Raw genomic sequence first — 15,376 nt, forward strand, 5'->3', positions numbered from 1 at the left:
GGAAAGAAACTTGCGCAAGAGGTACAACATGATCTTTTTCAAAATATTGTATTAATTTTTTTTTAAATAAAACATAGCTATTGAAACAGCAAAGCGATATGAGTCACTCACACTCAGGCTTCGTGTGTAACCCATTCACAGATATTTTAATGTGTGTTGTGATAATGTTTTGTGCTACGTAGTGCAGTGATGAGGTCATGTGCAGCTGTGTGTATAGCCAACCAACATTGACCCAGCCCAGGAAGCCACAGTACTTCATTAGTGCCCAGACGGAAAAAGTGACCCAGTAGGTACAATTAAAAATCAATGATTCATAACATGGATTTAGAGAAATGTACAACTGGAGTCAATGCTTAACAAGATCAGTGTTTCGCACAGCAGGAGCTGTGCTTTGTCAAGGCTACTTCAGCACGTCAGAATGATATGCCAAATTTAAATACAAACTAAGCATGACCCAGAATGCTGGATTTAGTAGTTTGCATTTTTAATGCTATCTATTCATAAAACGCATCACAGAACTCCCCATCGTATTACATTTTCTTTGCAAAGCACATGCACGTCAGCACCTCATTATAAAGCTTCATTGTTAAGTCAAAAGGTGAAATACAAAACAAGCGCTAATACAATTATGGTATAAATGCATCAATTTAAAATACATCAAACATCCTTTATGTTCATCTATCTAAGAGTTCCATTTCTTATCCCAGGAGGAACCTTCACATCTTAAATTCAACATCTGACGGAGAAGACAGGCCCGGTGCTAACTGTCCAACCTGGTCTCATCCCCTGCTAACAAAATGATCAAACTCACATGTGTACACATAATATAGGATGGGGTCCACAACTGTTGGCTCTCCAGATGTTTGGGCAACAGCTTTCATCATCTCAATGCCGGCAGGGGCCCTGTTAGGGATCAGGAGAGTTGCAGGCCCAGACAACAGCTGGAGAGCCACAGGTTGCAGGCCAGTGTTGGGCTGTTACATGCAAGAGGCCTCTCACATTATTTGCTAATTCACAGTTTTGTTATTATCACATCTAATTTGCAAAACATCCTGCCCAGTAGAGGGACTTATCTTTAAATGAAACATTCAAGAAATAATACGTTTCTTTAAACCAGAACGTTTTAAAAAAATATATAACTTCTTTCGAAAACAATACAATTGTAATGGATGCTGCAGTATAAAGCTAGCAAAATAGACCGTAAACAATTCAAATATGTATAAGTATACTATTAAATGAAACGCAATGGGTTGAATCCATGCCAGTCAAAACGAGCTAAGAAAGCACTTGTTGGTTTATGTGATTCTGAGAAATATGCAGGTCACTGTATCGGCAAAGGTAGCTTTCCTTGGTGGTGCTATGGCAGTACAACATGCTTACCTGAACCTTGAATACATTACTGTTTGGGGGTGGATACCCAAAACGCATGTATTCAACTATCCCAGCAGCCGTATGTGTGCTGGGATAGCCTTCACTTTCATAGCCTCTAAAAGGGCGCACCAAAGTGAAAAGTTTCAAAGAAGAAACATGATTTCTATCTCTATTTAAGGGATAGAATTGAAAGTGGGACAGCATTGACTCATATCACTGCGTCTGAGTTTTAAAAATATGTAGTAGAGTCACACATGAGGATTCAGTGCACTGCCCCTGTGCCAAACATGCACAGTAAGATTCTTTCCTTGTTTATGTACTTAATAGTGCATCTAATTTGTGATTTCAGATGTACTTCCGAAATGCATGCACATGCCCCCCTTCATCACGTGATTCATGTAATTTGACACAGACTGCCTGGAAGGTACAAGGGCCTCTGAAACTTCACATCAATGATGCACTCTTTCGGAGACCCTTTGAGAAATGGCCACACTGTTTTAAGTCCTTTCTTACTTCTTAGTTATGTAAACATAGAGATGAACCAAAGTTGATTTCAAACAAAGGCTGAGTAGGAAACAGGAGTCCACAGCTATTTCCCAGCAGCACGGCACCCAGTCCTAGCATATTCAATGCAAGAAGCTACCCTTCTAGTTCTTAATTATAACTCAGTCTACAGCACAGCACTATTCACATAGAAGGATACACACACAGCATGGAATGCTTAGAAAGCTCTACTTAGTCCAGATGATCTCCTTGGCTCTCGACTCATGTACTGACATTGGCTGGAAATTGGTGCCACCAATCAGTCAACCTTAAATAATAGCAGAGATAGTAGCTTTGGAATCTGCAATGATCAATGGATGATCTAAATTGCAAATTGAGAACTTCACACAAACAACACAGGAGTGGAGTTGAGAACAATTTGCTCCTTTCACTAAATTTTGAAGACAATTTATCATATACAGGTGCTGAAGCAGGCCACTTCTCCAGCAAGTAAAGGTCAGTTTATAGCATGGGCTAAATACTTCGCTACCACAAAGCCAAGTTATCCAGGGCAGAGGGCAGAGCAGCCTACCTCAAGTAATAGACGACCAAGCATAACACAGTACAGAAACTGCCACCACCTACCCTGCAGTGACCAGAGGAGAGAGAGGAATGTGGGTGAGCCGAGGAAGGTGCTTCCAAGAAGGGGATGGGTGGTGGTACAAATACAATCACATTTTTCTGATATCGTAGATCTATTGTGAGAACAGAAGGAGCCATCCGTGAGGTGATGGGATAGGGGAAGGTATGACTTGTTAGGGTTAGCAGAAAGTGCAGACAATAAGCAGGACATGACGATTAAGCTGAAAGTTCGGCCTCAGTGAAAACAAGTAAATCACACCTAGATTACGAACTGGGAAAGTGATGGAATATCATATTGGGCTAGTGAGTAGGCATAGTATTTAAGGTTTGACCAGCAGATGCAGGTATTTATAGTACGCCGACTACCACAGTGCCATAGGCATACTGGTATTTGTTAGCAGTTAGGTCATGCATAATACATTATTTTGATTCATTGAAGTGGGAAATAGCAATGGAGATTCGTGAGGAAGAGAGAGGAAGAGTACGTATACAAGATGAGTTATGGTTTATTCCACAATGACGTCATGTTAAATTCGGTCATGACTGATAGTAAGAGAAAAAGAGACAGTGAAGCGAAGGGTGTGGAAGGATGACATGCATGACGTGCCTCACTTATATGTTTGGGAAAATCTACGTTTGTTGTTGTGAGGGATGGGACATGGTAACTGTCACCTGGCGAGCACAGGTTACCAGAAGGATGCGAAGACCGTATGTTTTAATTCACGGAATTTATGTAAGGAGTTATATTGGGGTGAACTAAAAGGTAACAGAATCCTGCCCTACAAAAGAAAGGTAAGAAGAACAAGAAAGCAGTTAGGATGGTCTTCTCCAGGTATGCATATTTTCCACCAGCGATATGGACCAGGTGGTTCCCTTGAGCCCTGGTGTCAATGTCCTAGGGTCCCCGTGTCTAGCATGTCTGAGAGGTTATAGCACCTCCCTATTATCTAGAATGGCAGGTGGGCTCACAGGGTTTCCAAACAAACTTCACTCCCAATTCATTATGTTTCCAGGGAGATTTTGTCACCTCTGGCTTCCCTAGTCTTGTGAGCACACTGGGTATTTCGAAACCTCTTCCTAATGTGACTCAAGGTGCAGGCTTTGTGAGGTTGCTTACATTCCAACGCGCCAGGCTTTTTGAGCAGTCATATTAATGCTGTTGTTTTCTGTAGGTGGCAGGTAGAGCTAGAGACGGCCTCTGTACTGACTGTACTCTTCCTGACCCCACCGTGTACATCCTTCCAGCATTCCTATGGCCAACATGGCCTGGCAGAATCATCCTTTTCTGGATGACTTGGCCCAGTTCTTCCTTGTAGTCTTCCTTACTCTTAGATATTCTGTATTTCCTTCCTACTGCTTCTGTATCACTGTCTCCTGCTGTAAGAAAGGCTTTGATGCCACTCGGAGGCTCCGATGTTCCCTTCCCTTTTTTATCAAGGAATTCACTTTCCTATCCTATGCCTGATCCTCCCCTTGGCAAACTTTGGCTTCAGACTCTACCACTTTCTTAACCAGCCACCACCTCCTCTTCTCATTCTCCTTTGAAGTTGCTACACCCTCGTTACATTTCACTCCTGACATTATCCTTTCCTTCTACTCCACTCCTAGTGTTACTTGCTCTTTCCTAACCACTCTGGAATCCACCCCCTCCTTCCTCTTTCCTGACGTTACCACCTACTCGTTCACTACTCCTGTCATCATCTCCTTCCTTTTCAATTCTGATGTCAAAACCTCATTCCTCTCTAATCCCGATGTTACAACCTCTGTCTCCACTACTGTCTCCATGTCCTTCCTCTTCGATCCTGATATTTGCACTTCCTTCTCCTATACTCTTGTCCCCACCTACTTCCTCTACACTAGATATTACCTCGATCTTTTAACCACTCCTACTGTCACCATCTCAATGGTCACTTCTTCAGCTCTGACCACCTCTCCTCTGCTGCTACATGTCCAGTGACCTTCCACCACGTGCAAACCTCCAGCCTTCGCTGAATGCAAGCCTCCCTCTTCTATAACCCTCACTCAGCAGCTGCGGCTGGCTGCATCTATACCCTCTCCTCTCTCTGGGCATTCCTCCACTGAAGATCTGACCCCGCGATGGGTAACTAAGTGGAGGCTGGTATTGGCTCGGTTCTTTTCTTCACCTGGAGTTGATCTGGGATCACAGGGTCGGACCAAGCCTGTATGGTCTGTCTTTCATCTTGGATTTTACACAAGCTTTTTTGACCTACATGGTGGCTGAGTTGAGGGCTCTGTGTTTCCCACTTCCAAATTCAGATTTGTAAGCACCCTAGGGAAGACGTTATTTGTGATGTGAGACAAGTGAGAAAATGGATACAATGTTCCCCCAGCGTGAGATTTTCAATGGCTATGTTCCTTTACTTTCTGCGACAGTTCCCTGGTGTTTGGTAAGTCACAGGCTTGGAATACTGTGGGACTCTCAGGTTCATTGCATGTCCTGTGAATACCTAAATGTCTCTGTTCTGAGTGCCTGGTCAGCTAATCACTGACCTATGCTATCTTCTTGTGGGACACAGAGAGCGCTACCGTTAAAGTTGCAGACTAAGGGCCCGATTCATGGAATATGTGTTGGTTCAAAGTGAATTTGTGCTGCTGAAAAGTGACTTTGCACTGCCGACACAAACCCTGATTCATGGAACTGTGCAAAGTATATTTTTGCTGTGCAAAGTCCGGGCAAAATCATGTTGTATTGCAAAAATGACTATGCACTGACTTTGCCTGGACTTTGCACTGCAGAAATACACTTTCCACAGTTCCATGAATCAGGGTTTGTGTCGGCAGTGCAAATTCACTTTGAACCTGGCAAATATTCCATGGATCGGCCCCTTAGTTGTTTAGTTGTCGCTAATAAAGAGAGCTTAGCATTCTTTTACCTGGGACGGTGGCACCTTTTCTGTATGTGCAGGTTGTTAGCAGGGCTCTGGCTATAGATTAATCCCTTAGGGTTGGTCTGTCTTGATGGCTGAGTGGGCAGAAGAGCGAGTGGCACCCTGGCACTGTCTTGTTGTAAGGCACTATGGGGGTTCTCAGACACGTGTTGTGGACTAAGGCAAGGTGACACGCGGGTTCCCCCTGTGCCGCCAGCAGGCCTAACCTACACTGACTAAGAGTGACATCTGGCCCCTTAAGTCACTTTCCTCCCAGTTACCACACTCAGAAAAAGGACTTCTTCTCAGAATATTCGCAATATATTCATGGTACCAAACGTAGGGAAAAAAAATATCACTTTCTGGCAATGGGTATTCTGAGTACTGACAGTTTCTCCATCTTTTTGGTTCAAACACAATGTGTTCATTACATTGGAAACAGTTGTTGGGATTTGGAACCCTTTCTATGGGACAAGAATGTTTTAGGGCGACTGTTGATCCAGAACTAAAAGAAAGATTCGCCAGCTGGTGGTTTGAAATTTATACAGCACAATATTGAGAGATGGAACCGTGAAATTCACAAATGATTGACAGGAAGGGTTCTGAGCCTGCTGCGATGGGACAATGAAGTCCCGGCAGGGTTGAACATGAGAAAAAGGGATGTGCTATTATGAAAAACAGATCCGTGGGACATTACGCACAAACAGGTGGGACATGGCATCCAGAGAGGTGGAATGTGAGATATAAGGGAGAACCATACGGTTTTATGGATGTGTCTGTTAGGTCAATGATGGAGTGCTGTTATAAAAGGGGAGGTTATCTTTTATTTGTATTGCAATCTTAGGCTAGTTTACGTTGTAAGACTGATAACTGCTTTCGCATGTTTTGCAGTTACTATTTAAGGACGGTAATCCATGGGAATTAAAATGCTGCAGCTGATAAATGCAGAAATACATCTATGGCATTAGATGGAGTCATCAACCTTTATTACGTGTACATTGCTAACAACCCCATCAATTATAAGATAATTTTTTTAACCTTAAGCAACCATTATGAAAACAGGGAAGGCGTTCTGAAAACTATGCCCAGAGCTTTTCCCCGCCCACATTAATTTATGAGTGCATCAGTTGCAATCAGAAATGTTTTGAAGGTTTGACTCGCCCACAGTACAATGTTGAGTCACAGTGCAATGCTGAGGCAGTAACCCCAGTCATTCAGTTTGGAGGTTTTTATTTTTACACTCTGAGCGGGTATGGAACTTTAGCTTATTGCTGTCTTACTGTTGCCTTCAGTCAGTTATTGCAGATGTTCATGGACACTGCTCAGGGTCACTTACTGTTACTCTGCCATAGGCCCCACTCATAAAAAGTAACTGTGCAAAACCGACCCACATCAGGAAACCTGGAGGGAACTACTTACAATAGCTCCCCAATCAAGTCCCAAAAGTCCAGAACAGCAAAACATAATTGTGCATTAGCTGAGCATTATTTATTTTGTATTTATTTTGTATTTATTTTTTAGTTCTTACTTTTATTTTGCTTTCATTTTTTATTTATTTTTTAATTTTGTTTAAAGTATGGACCTAGCTCGAGAGCAGCAGAGCGTTGTACAGAATGTGGGTAGCCCGCATTTGGGCTGGCATATTTTAACAGTAGCACAGTACTGTGAGGTCTGTGCATCAATATGTGCATCCATTAGAATTAGTCCTTGGTCAGGTGTTGTTGAAAGAGATATGTTGTGAGAGATTTGTGAAATAGGAGAATTGTGGGGATATTCCAAACTGACATCGTGATCGAGTCCCAGAGGGTAGGTGCATGACAAGAGGAGGATTGTTTTCGGGGTTCTCTCTTTGCGGACAAGTTGTGATTCAAGCCGGTTGGTCGATTTGCTGCGCGAGGAGCGTGTGCCACCAGATATGTGGAAATTAGCCACCAGGTATGCCATTGTGCTACTCGTAAATTCTTTGTAGATGATACATGCAGCCTTGAACATTATCCTGGCTTGGAGCAGAAGTCAATGTAGTTAGCGTAGCATGGGGAAATTCAATCAAATTTCCGTACTCCTGTAATAAGACATGCTGCAGCATGGTGGACTGCTTTTAGGGGAGCCAAGTGAGCAGCCGGCACCCCTGTTAGGAGAGCCTCTCCCCCATTGATGAGCAAGACCATGAGGCACTACGGTCCAGAAGGCCTGCGGCAGGATGAAAGGTTTGATTTTTCTATGGGTAGAGATTCTGAGACAAGCTATTTGGGTCTTCTTGGCTATGTGCTTCTGGAAGGACAGGCTGCTGCCAATGATGAAGCCTAAGGATTTTGCTGAGTCTGAGAGTTGTGAATCAAATCCTTCCAGGTACATATCATTGAGCCATTGTTGGACACATGTTTTATTTGAATGCGGACCATTGAGGACAAATTCATTCATGGATGGGTTTAGTTTGAGGTAGGCATTTGACATCCAGGACTGGATTATGGCTAGGGAATCACGGAGATTAAAGATGTCGGCAAGCTATCTACTCTCATGTACAACTGAGTAGCGTTCATGTATTGGTGGATGGCTATATTAGGAACTTTGAGGAGAGGGCCCAAAGGCTATATGTAAAGGTTAAAAATGATTGGTGAGAGGATGGAACCTTGGGGGACTCCGCAGGAGACCTGGAGTCAGTTAGAATGCAACAAGTTCCTTTGAACAGCCTGGTGTCTGCCTAAGAGGTTGGAGGTAAACCAATTCAGGGCAGTGCCAGAGAATCCCAACCTGTCAGTGAGGTGGGTGACGGTATCACATTCAGCCAAGCGGTCAAGGAGTACGAGGAGGCATGAGTAACCCTTATCTATGATTTGGAGGGCATCATCCACCACCTGGCAGTGGCTGTCTCGATGCTACATTTGGGGCAGAGTTGTTCAATTAGGGTGAGTAGTTGTGTAGCAACTACTTTTTCTGTTATTGCCCTATTTGCAGTAGTTTACTGTATAGGATATCCAAATTAGGAAACTCTTTCTGGCTCCTGATCCCCAATCGGTAAACCCTGACTGTTGTATAATAAAAACATAGCCTCATGCCTGTTGTTCTCATATTATTATTGTAAACATATTTCACCACTGGGTTGTATTCACGCAATAAACGGCAAAGGCACTCTGTCCAAGAAATAGTCATACATAGTTACTTGGCTACAGAATAAAACATAACTGTCTTGCAAGCCAAATTGTTGATACAAATGTATATTCTTAAAATTCTAATGTACACATGAGCACATTTTTATTGAGCTTGGCAGTGACTCAAACAACCTTTACATCCAAATATTCTAACTTACTTCCTTACAAGTTCTAACATGAAACCTCCTCCACAAGAGAATACAAATGTTAGCCCAATTTACCTCAGAAGGCTCCACCCTTTTTTTCCACTACCTTTTGATAAGTTGGTCTATCCTTAAAGTTACCTTCATACCTGTGTCTTTGACACAGGACTTTTTCGATAAGGCAGCCCTACCTTCAGGTAAGTACTGTAGTCTGCAGGGCCACTCTCTGGAGGCAGGCTGCAGTGACCAGGAGGCCAGCGCCTAGGTCAGGGGTCTGCAACCTTTGGATCTCCTAATATTTTGCACTACAATTCTCATCAACCATAGCCAGCCAAGTCAATGTGAGGGTAATGGGAACTGTAGTCCAAAACATCTGGGGAGCGGCCGGTTTCAGACCTCTATCCTAAGCTAACACTGATGTTCCTTAAATCAATCTTCCTTCACTTTTAGTTCTGGGGAAGACTGTGGATGAGCAGAGATCAGCTTCTGTGCACATGCACAGCATGTAGATCATTTCCAAGCAATCACAGAAGTTGGAACCTATGTCAGGTTCATTTTGTATGAGGCTCTAGAGCCATATACAGGGTCCTTTCGACACCCCTAAGATCCCTCGTCCTCAGTTCCAGTCACTGTTGCAATGTGCTGTATCCAGACAGTTTGTCTGAAAGGTTTCTGACCAGGAATAAAAGGTAGAGCATGCCGCTAAAATTTGTCAATGTCATAATTCCCCTCGTCCAAATGATAAGTGCAGATTAAATGTGAGTCAACGTCAAACCTCCAGTATATTTTTGGTGAGCAAGAGTGGGTTCCTATTTTGTCAGAAACATATACAAGAGTCTTACCTTACAATCTTGTTTTACACTCTGAAAGGGACATACATTACAGAAATCCCAGTAGTTGGTAAAGTTGCCTCTCCTATCTCTACCCAGTCCTTCGGATTTAGCACTTAAACATCTTCAGTCTCATAATGGCCCTCCTCTGATTACGAAGAGGAGAAGGATCTGCCAATTGATCATGAGTCAAGCAGAGAGTTCACTTGTAGAAATAATATCCCTGTGATACATTCCTGTTCAGTTCTAACTGGGGGTTTCAACCCAGCACTGGGGTTACCTTCTTTCAGCAGTTTTGTTCCAGGCCTACACCAAAACTACCTATGTACACTTTGGGGCATAGCTTTATTCATGGAGAATGGTACAATCCTGAGAAAGCTTCCCTCTCTCTCTTCTTGGCTTAACAATACCCTCTGATAAGTGGAGTCTCCACAGACTCTATAAATTGAACACATTTGGTCTAATCCGGTGGGACATACAACAATAGCTTCAAAGGAGGTGCCCTCCCCTTCAGAATGATAAGATTATAAAAGGCACATTGACTTTTATGCAGCACTCAGCATTACATTCTGTGCGTGAACCTACATGGAGTATGCCTCCCTGGCTGGGGACCGCAGGATAGTGAACATTATTAGAAACCTCAAGTGACAATGAATTTGCAAGCCACATTTGTGGCATAGGTGTCTTTGGACTAGCTTACAGCTATGGCATGTGCCTATAATCTTGCAGAGCCCACTCATGGACATTGTATTCGTGGGAACTGGAAAGTTGGTGATGAACAACGTACTTAGAATTTCCTTCTCAGGCCAATATGACTTTGGTTTTTCACTAAGAAACAGTGTCCCAAAGTCCTTTAAAGGTCAGAGAAAATGTGCACCCTTCTAAGGTTAGTCAGAAGAGTTCATATGATTAACCTTTGTCCTCTTCCTCCTTTCATCATCCCTGGCAGCTCAATCTTCCTCCCTTTTCAAGCGGAACAGGTCTAAACACAAAGCAAAACATGGTTTAGGTAGTTGTCCTTAGACCCATCCTTCTAAAGGTCCACAGAAGATCTAACTATTCTCCGTTGGTAACTGGAGTGGCTGAAACTCTCTTAAAACCAATGTAATACCGAGGAGCCTGTTCCTGTCAAACCTCTCTTCCCAAAATCTGAGTCTGAAGGTTTTGAAGTTTAGTAGTCTTAGGTCTATCTAATGACTTGGGCATTTGCTATTGAGGCCTCTCATTGGGTCACAATGAATATGTTCTCTGACCAGCACTTAATATAAATCAATCCAATCATAGTGTGTAAGAAAGGAGTTTGCATATTTAGAATGTGATTCTTGTCTGGTTATTCAGTTCCTCCAGGAGGGGTATATCTTGGTTTTAGTGAGCTCTATTCTACCTCTTCAATGGCATGTCATTAAAGCTGCTAGTTATCCCTGAGGTAAGCTAAATTTACTTAATGGATTTGATTAGAAAAACCTGGGGGCCTTTTCTCACTAGGCCACCTCTGAACATTAAGTGAACTTTTTGAGATTTGCCACAGGTCCTGGCACTCCTCCAGTATGCTCAGTTGGAACCCTTACAAGTGACACTTGCATTTCCCACACTCAAGACTTTTTCTGGTGACAATGTGTTTGGAGAAGGTGGTATCAGTGGCATTCAGTTCCCTTTATCCCAAAACTTTCTGAAACAGGATGTTGTTTTGTTCAGTTGTGGTGTTCAGTTCTAGGGTGGGTGCCACCTTTCATGCTGAGCATGAAACTATGTGTCTCTGCATTCCCAATAATTCCTGAGAGCAGGAGCTTAAACTACATCCTTGGGATCTCTCTAGGGTCGCGTCTATCCTCCTCAATCATTCTTCCTCCTTTTCAGAAATGTGGTTTCTGCTTTGCAGATGCAGGTCCGGGCTAAAAATTCCTTGTTTACTCTTGGAAAAAGCATCAAGGCCGTTACCACAGGGAGATCCAGCAGGGGTCTCTTATGTAGTGGTGGGAGTTCATACCAACCTGATATTTGTGGGACATCTACCTGGGCAGCAAACCATTGTATTTGCTTCTCGCTGCTGGCTGGAGGTGGGAAAGGGTGGTTACCTTAGATGTGGGACAATAGTGCAGATGGCTTTGTGGAATACCTTTGTGAGTAGAAACAGTCATTTGGTTTCTGTGTATCATTACACTTTGGATGTGATTGCAATCATTATTATGGTGGTGTGCATTTCTTTCTCGTATTCAGGAATCTGAGCATCACTATGCCATTTTGGTATAGCCTCGTGCTAAGTAAGGATTGTGATGAGCAATGGGATAAGGGGATAATGCTAGATTCCTTTAGTACATCTGGTTTCTGTTTAGGAATTTGTTAAGACTTCCTTGGGTTGTCTTGCTGCACGTTTCTCAATGTTGGTGAAGATTATATTGCTTATATTTTCTGCTAACAACTTCAAATTGGCATTCACAATGAGTGGATTTTGCACTTTAGTGATTTGGGTGGGCACACTTTGTTGTTTATCTGTTATCACTTTTCTCTTTTAATCGGACCTCTTGCTGTTCCTTATGATATTGTCCTTGCTGTTCTTTATAATGCCATGTAATTGATTCTGGGCTACCTGGATAGGGAGTTCTTTAATTTCTGCTCTGTGAGTTCCCACTTTTTCTGTTGCCCCATCAGTACTTTTGAGGCAGTTAAGGTGGTCTGTGTCTCTTCATTCAATATTCCCATTACTCTTGATCCTTTAACCTTCCCACCATCCCTTTCCATTGGAGTAATCTTTAAAGGCATATTTCATCTTTTCAGGACACAATCCCCAATTATCTATTATTCTTTGCTTGGTTTAGTGCTGGCTGTATCTGTTTTTGACTGGATTTTGTTCTTATGGTAAACCTCTTGTGACATCTTGCCAGATACTTATATTTAGATGGGCTTGGACTGATGGGCACATTGCTATGTTCCCGAGCTCACCTGGTTACAGGCCTGTGATCCAATTTCCTGGAGTATCAAGAAAAGCTGCATGGTTCCTATTGCACCCACACTATTAGAGGTCTCTGACTCACAAACCATTCCAAGTATTCTACTTTTCAAACTCCTTTCCCAAAAGCATTGCAGCAGGTCCACTGAAGTGTAACCTCAGAGTGGCTTTTAAACATGGGTAGTTATCATTTCCAGCTACAAATTGCTGCCAGTGGCATGCGTTATTGTCCCAAGGGCAGCCTGCTCATTTGTCTCGGATGTGGAGAGTTTCCTCTTGTTTTCCTTGGTCACCCTGCCTCTGAATTTTTGAGGGTGCATTGTTGTAGCTCTTCTGCGGCATGTATGCTATAAGACCTGGTTCATGAATCACCCTGCAGCTCTGCGGGCCTTTCCTTTTCATGATCATTTCAGGTATATAGTATATGTCATGAAGTTATGATTCACCCGGGCACCTGTGCACTCTTAAACCAGGTTACTCATCTGACCCTGTTATACCCTGACCAAGAGACCAAAGGGATGATTTTACGTTGTATCAGCTCCCTTTTGGTTCTCGATTAATTTACTTGCATGGCCAAATACAGGCTACATTTTAGTTGCAATGGTGTGGGCAGTATGAGAACATGATCTTTTTTTTAAAAAAGGAGCAGAATGTATTCGTCTGGACATAGATTAAAGGTCAGATCACAAGACATTAAGACAGCAAACCTTCTAAAATGCAGGAATGGAGGGAAACATGCAGCCTATCTGTCCACCACATTAGACCTCTTGCTGTTTAGAGTGGGAGAGACACAGACTTATTACAGGGATATACATGGGTGTAGAGAAACCAACATTTGGGACCAGCCACAAAACTCCTACATCCATCACAAAACCAATAGTCCTCCAATCCATGACATCATAACCTCAAATTAAGCCAAGTGAGCAATGCAGATAACCCATATTTCTCATGAATGTCAAATCCATCCACTGACATTCACTTGACATGTACATCCACATCCGATCTGCATGTTCTCCAAATCAGGGCCTCCAATGGAGGATTGGGAATCTGTTACCCTGTAGGAGATTCAAAAATAATGCACAGAATCTGCAAAAAAGGATTGGGATTTGTAGCATCATATTCCAAAAATCTATGTGGAATCTCATGTATTGTGGTTAAAAAAGGATGGTTAAAAAAGGACAGATCAAACTATGCTCAGAATTCTATGCAACGTGTTTGCAGCAATTTGTGGAAAGACTTGCATATTTGATCCAGGTTCTGTTCTGGAAACTTGGGTCCAGATTCCCAAAGATTTGAACTGGAGAAGACCAGGAGACCCCTGTGGGCATCTCAAATTTGTATATTTTTTTATAACTGATTCACAAATCTTGGAAGAGGAGCAAATATGGAGATGTGTAGAGCATCTTTGAGATGCTCCTCTGCAGATTGACAAACATTTTCTCAAAGACACTTCCACATTTGCTCCAGTCGTAGGCTTTTTGAATCAGGTATAAATATATAAATACGGTAGCAGGTACACATTTCTGGTGGTCATGCACCTCAGCTGATTTGCTCCAATGCAAATCTGTGTGAATTTCATTTTAACATGATCATGATCCCTGCACGATGGCTGCCATAGAAGAAACAGCCATAGGTGCAGATATAAACATACAGCAGATGAGGGATACAACTGAGGAAGAAGATGAATTTCAATTGCATATCTATAGAGGCATTCGTACAGATCATGGTACTGGCACTCAGACTTCAGGTCACATTCTATGCAAGTTCATGGCAACTAAGCTTCATCACAAGATCAGGTCCTATCAAATGAATGTACTGTCAAGATCATACTATGACAAGGCCATATCATGTTCATGTCATGTCAAAGTCCCATGTTAGCCTGTGCTAATTTGATACCTAGTTCATAGCTGTCAAGTTACAATGTCAGGTTTGTGTCATGTTCCGTGCATTTCATGGCAGCATGTGAATTTGTCAAGGGATCTTCATACCATATCAAGTTCATGTCATCTTTATGACAATTTCAGGTGCCTCCTATATTTGGTTCATATCAAGCTAATTTGATATCATATCAGACTTGTATTGGGTAGGGTCATGCAACAGTCGGCTTTATGCAATGGCTGATTCAGGCATTGTTGGAATCATTCATTATCAGGGTCATGATATGTTATCTTAATGGAATGCCATATTCATATTAGGTCAAGTCCATACAATGTTACGTCTTTGTCATATCATGTCAAGTTTAGTCTAAGAATGGGGACTTTTAATGTTCAGTTCTGCATACTGAGTATTGCAGGGCTCAGAATCTGACTCAATACCACATTCCACCATCAAATCCTTGGGCCTGAGTTTCAAGTTGATGAGGGTTGAGTAATGAATGTCTTCCTCTGCCTTGTCTGTGGTGTTTTCATAGCCTCTGATGGCCTCTGGTGCCTAGAAGTAAGAATAACCACATTTAAATATATGGAAGGTTACAAGATTACCCACATTAATAAGAGACCACAGGGTTTGTACGGGTACAGGACCGGGCACCACTGCTTAACAACCAGCTACAACTCAAAAGATCTTTTTGAAAAAAAATATTTAAGATGCACTCCACAGTCAGTATTGGCATTATAAAAATAAATGTTTTTTTTTTTTAATAACAAACGGATTCAGGACAAAACAAATATGATATTATCTATAGGAAGTAGTACATAACTTTAATAAAGTGCCGGTTGCCACAGCCTAAAGTGCATGTTTTAAAGTCTTTCATGCAACACCATATCTCCCCAACAAAATGGCATATTTCATTATTTAATGGACAAAAATGCATTCGAAACAAACTCCCAGTCATAACATTCAATCAAACACTCTCAAGCACGCTCAATAAAACCAATTCATACACTAAGCACAATTACCTTTGTGTGCACATAATGCTAATATG

The 15,376-nt window shown here is 42.3% G+C and overlaps 1 protein-coding gene across 3 annotated transcripts in view; it reads right to left on the reverse strand.

The window, feature by feature from the left end:
* Positions 1-463: 463 nt before the first annotated feature.
* The window catches only part of LOC138450253 (B-cell receptor CD22-like), a 695,432-nt gene continuing 680,519 nt past the window's right edge, over positions 464-15,376 (reverse strand). For all 3 annotated transcript variants that reach the window (XM_069604828.1, XM_069604827.1, XM_069604826.1), the window contains one exon: positions 464-14,883. In XM_069604828.1, the coding sequence (XP_069460929.1) occupies positions 14,698-14,883 (186 nt within the window). In that variant the 3' untranslated portion in view covers positions 464-14,697. The remainder of the gene's footprint in view (positions 14,884-15,376) is intronic.

The sequence above is a fragment of the Ambystoma mexicanum genome, chromosome 1p (assembly GCF_040938575.1).
Source record: "Ambystoma mexicanum isolate Mex_15411 chromosome 1p, UKY_AmexF1_1, whole genome shotgun sequence".
In the NCBI taxonomy this organism is placed as follows: domain Eukaryota; kingdom Metazoa; phylum Chordata; class Amphibia; order Caudata; family Ambystomatidae; genus Ambystoma; species Ambystoma mexicanum.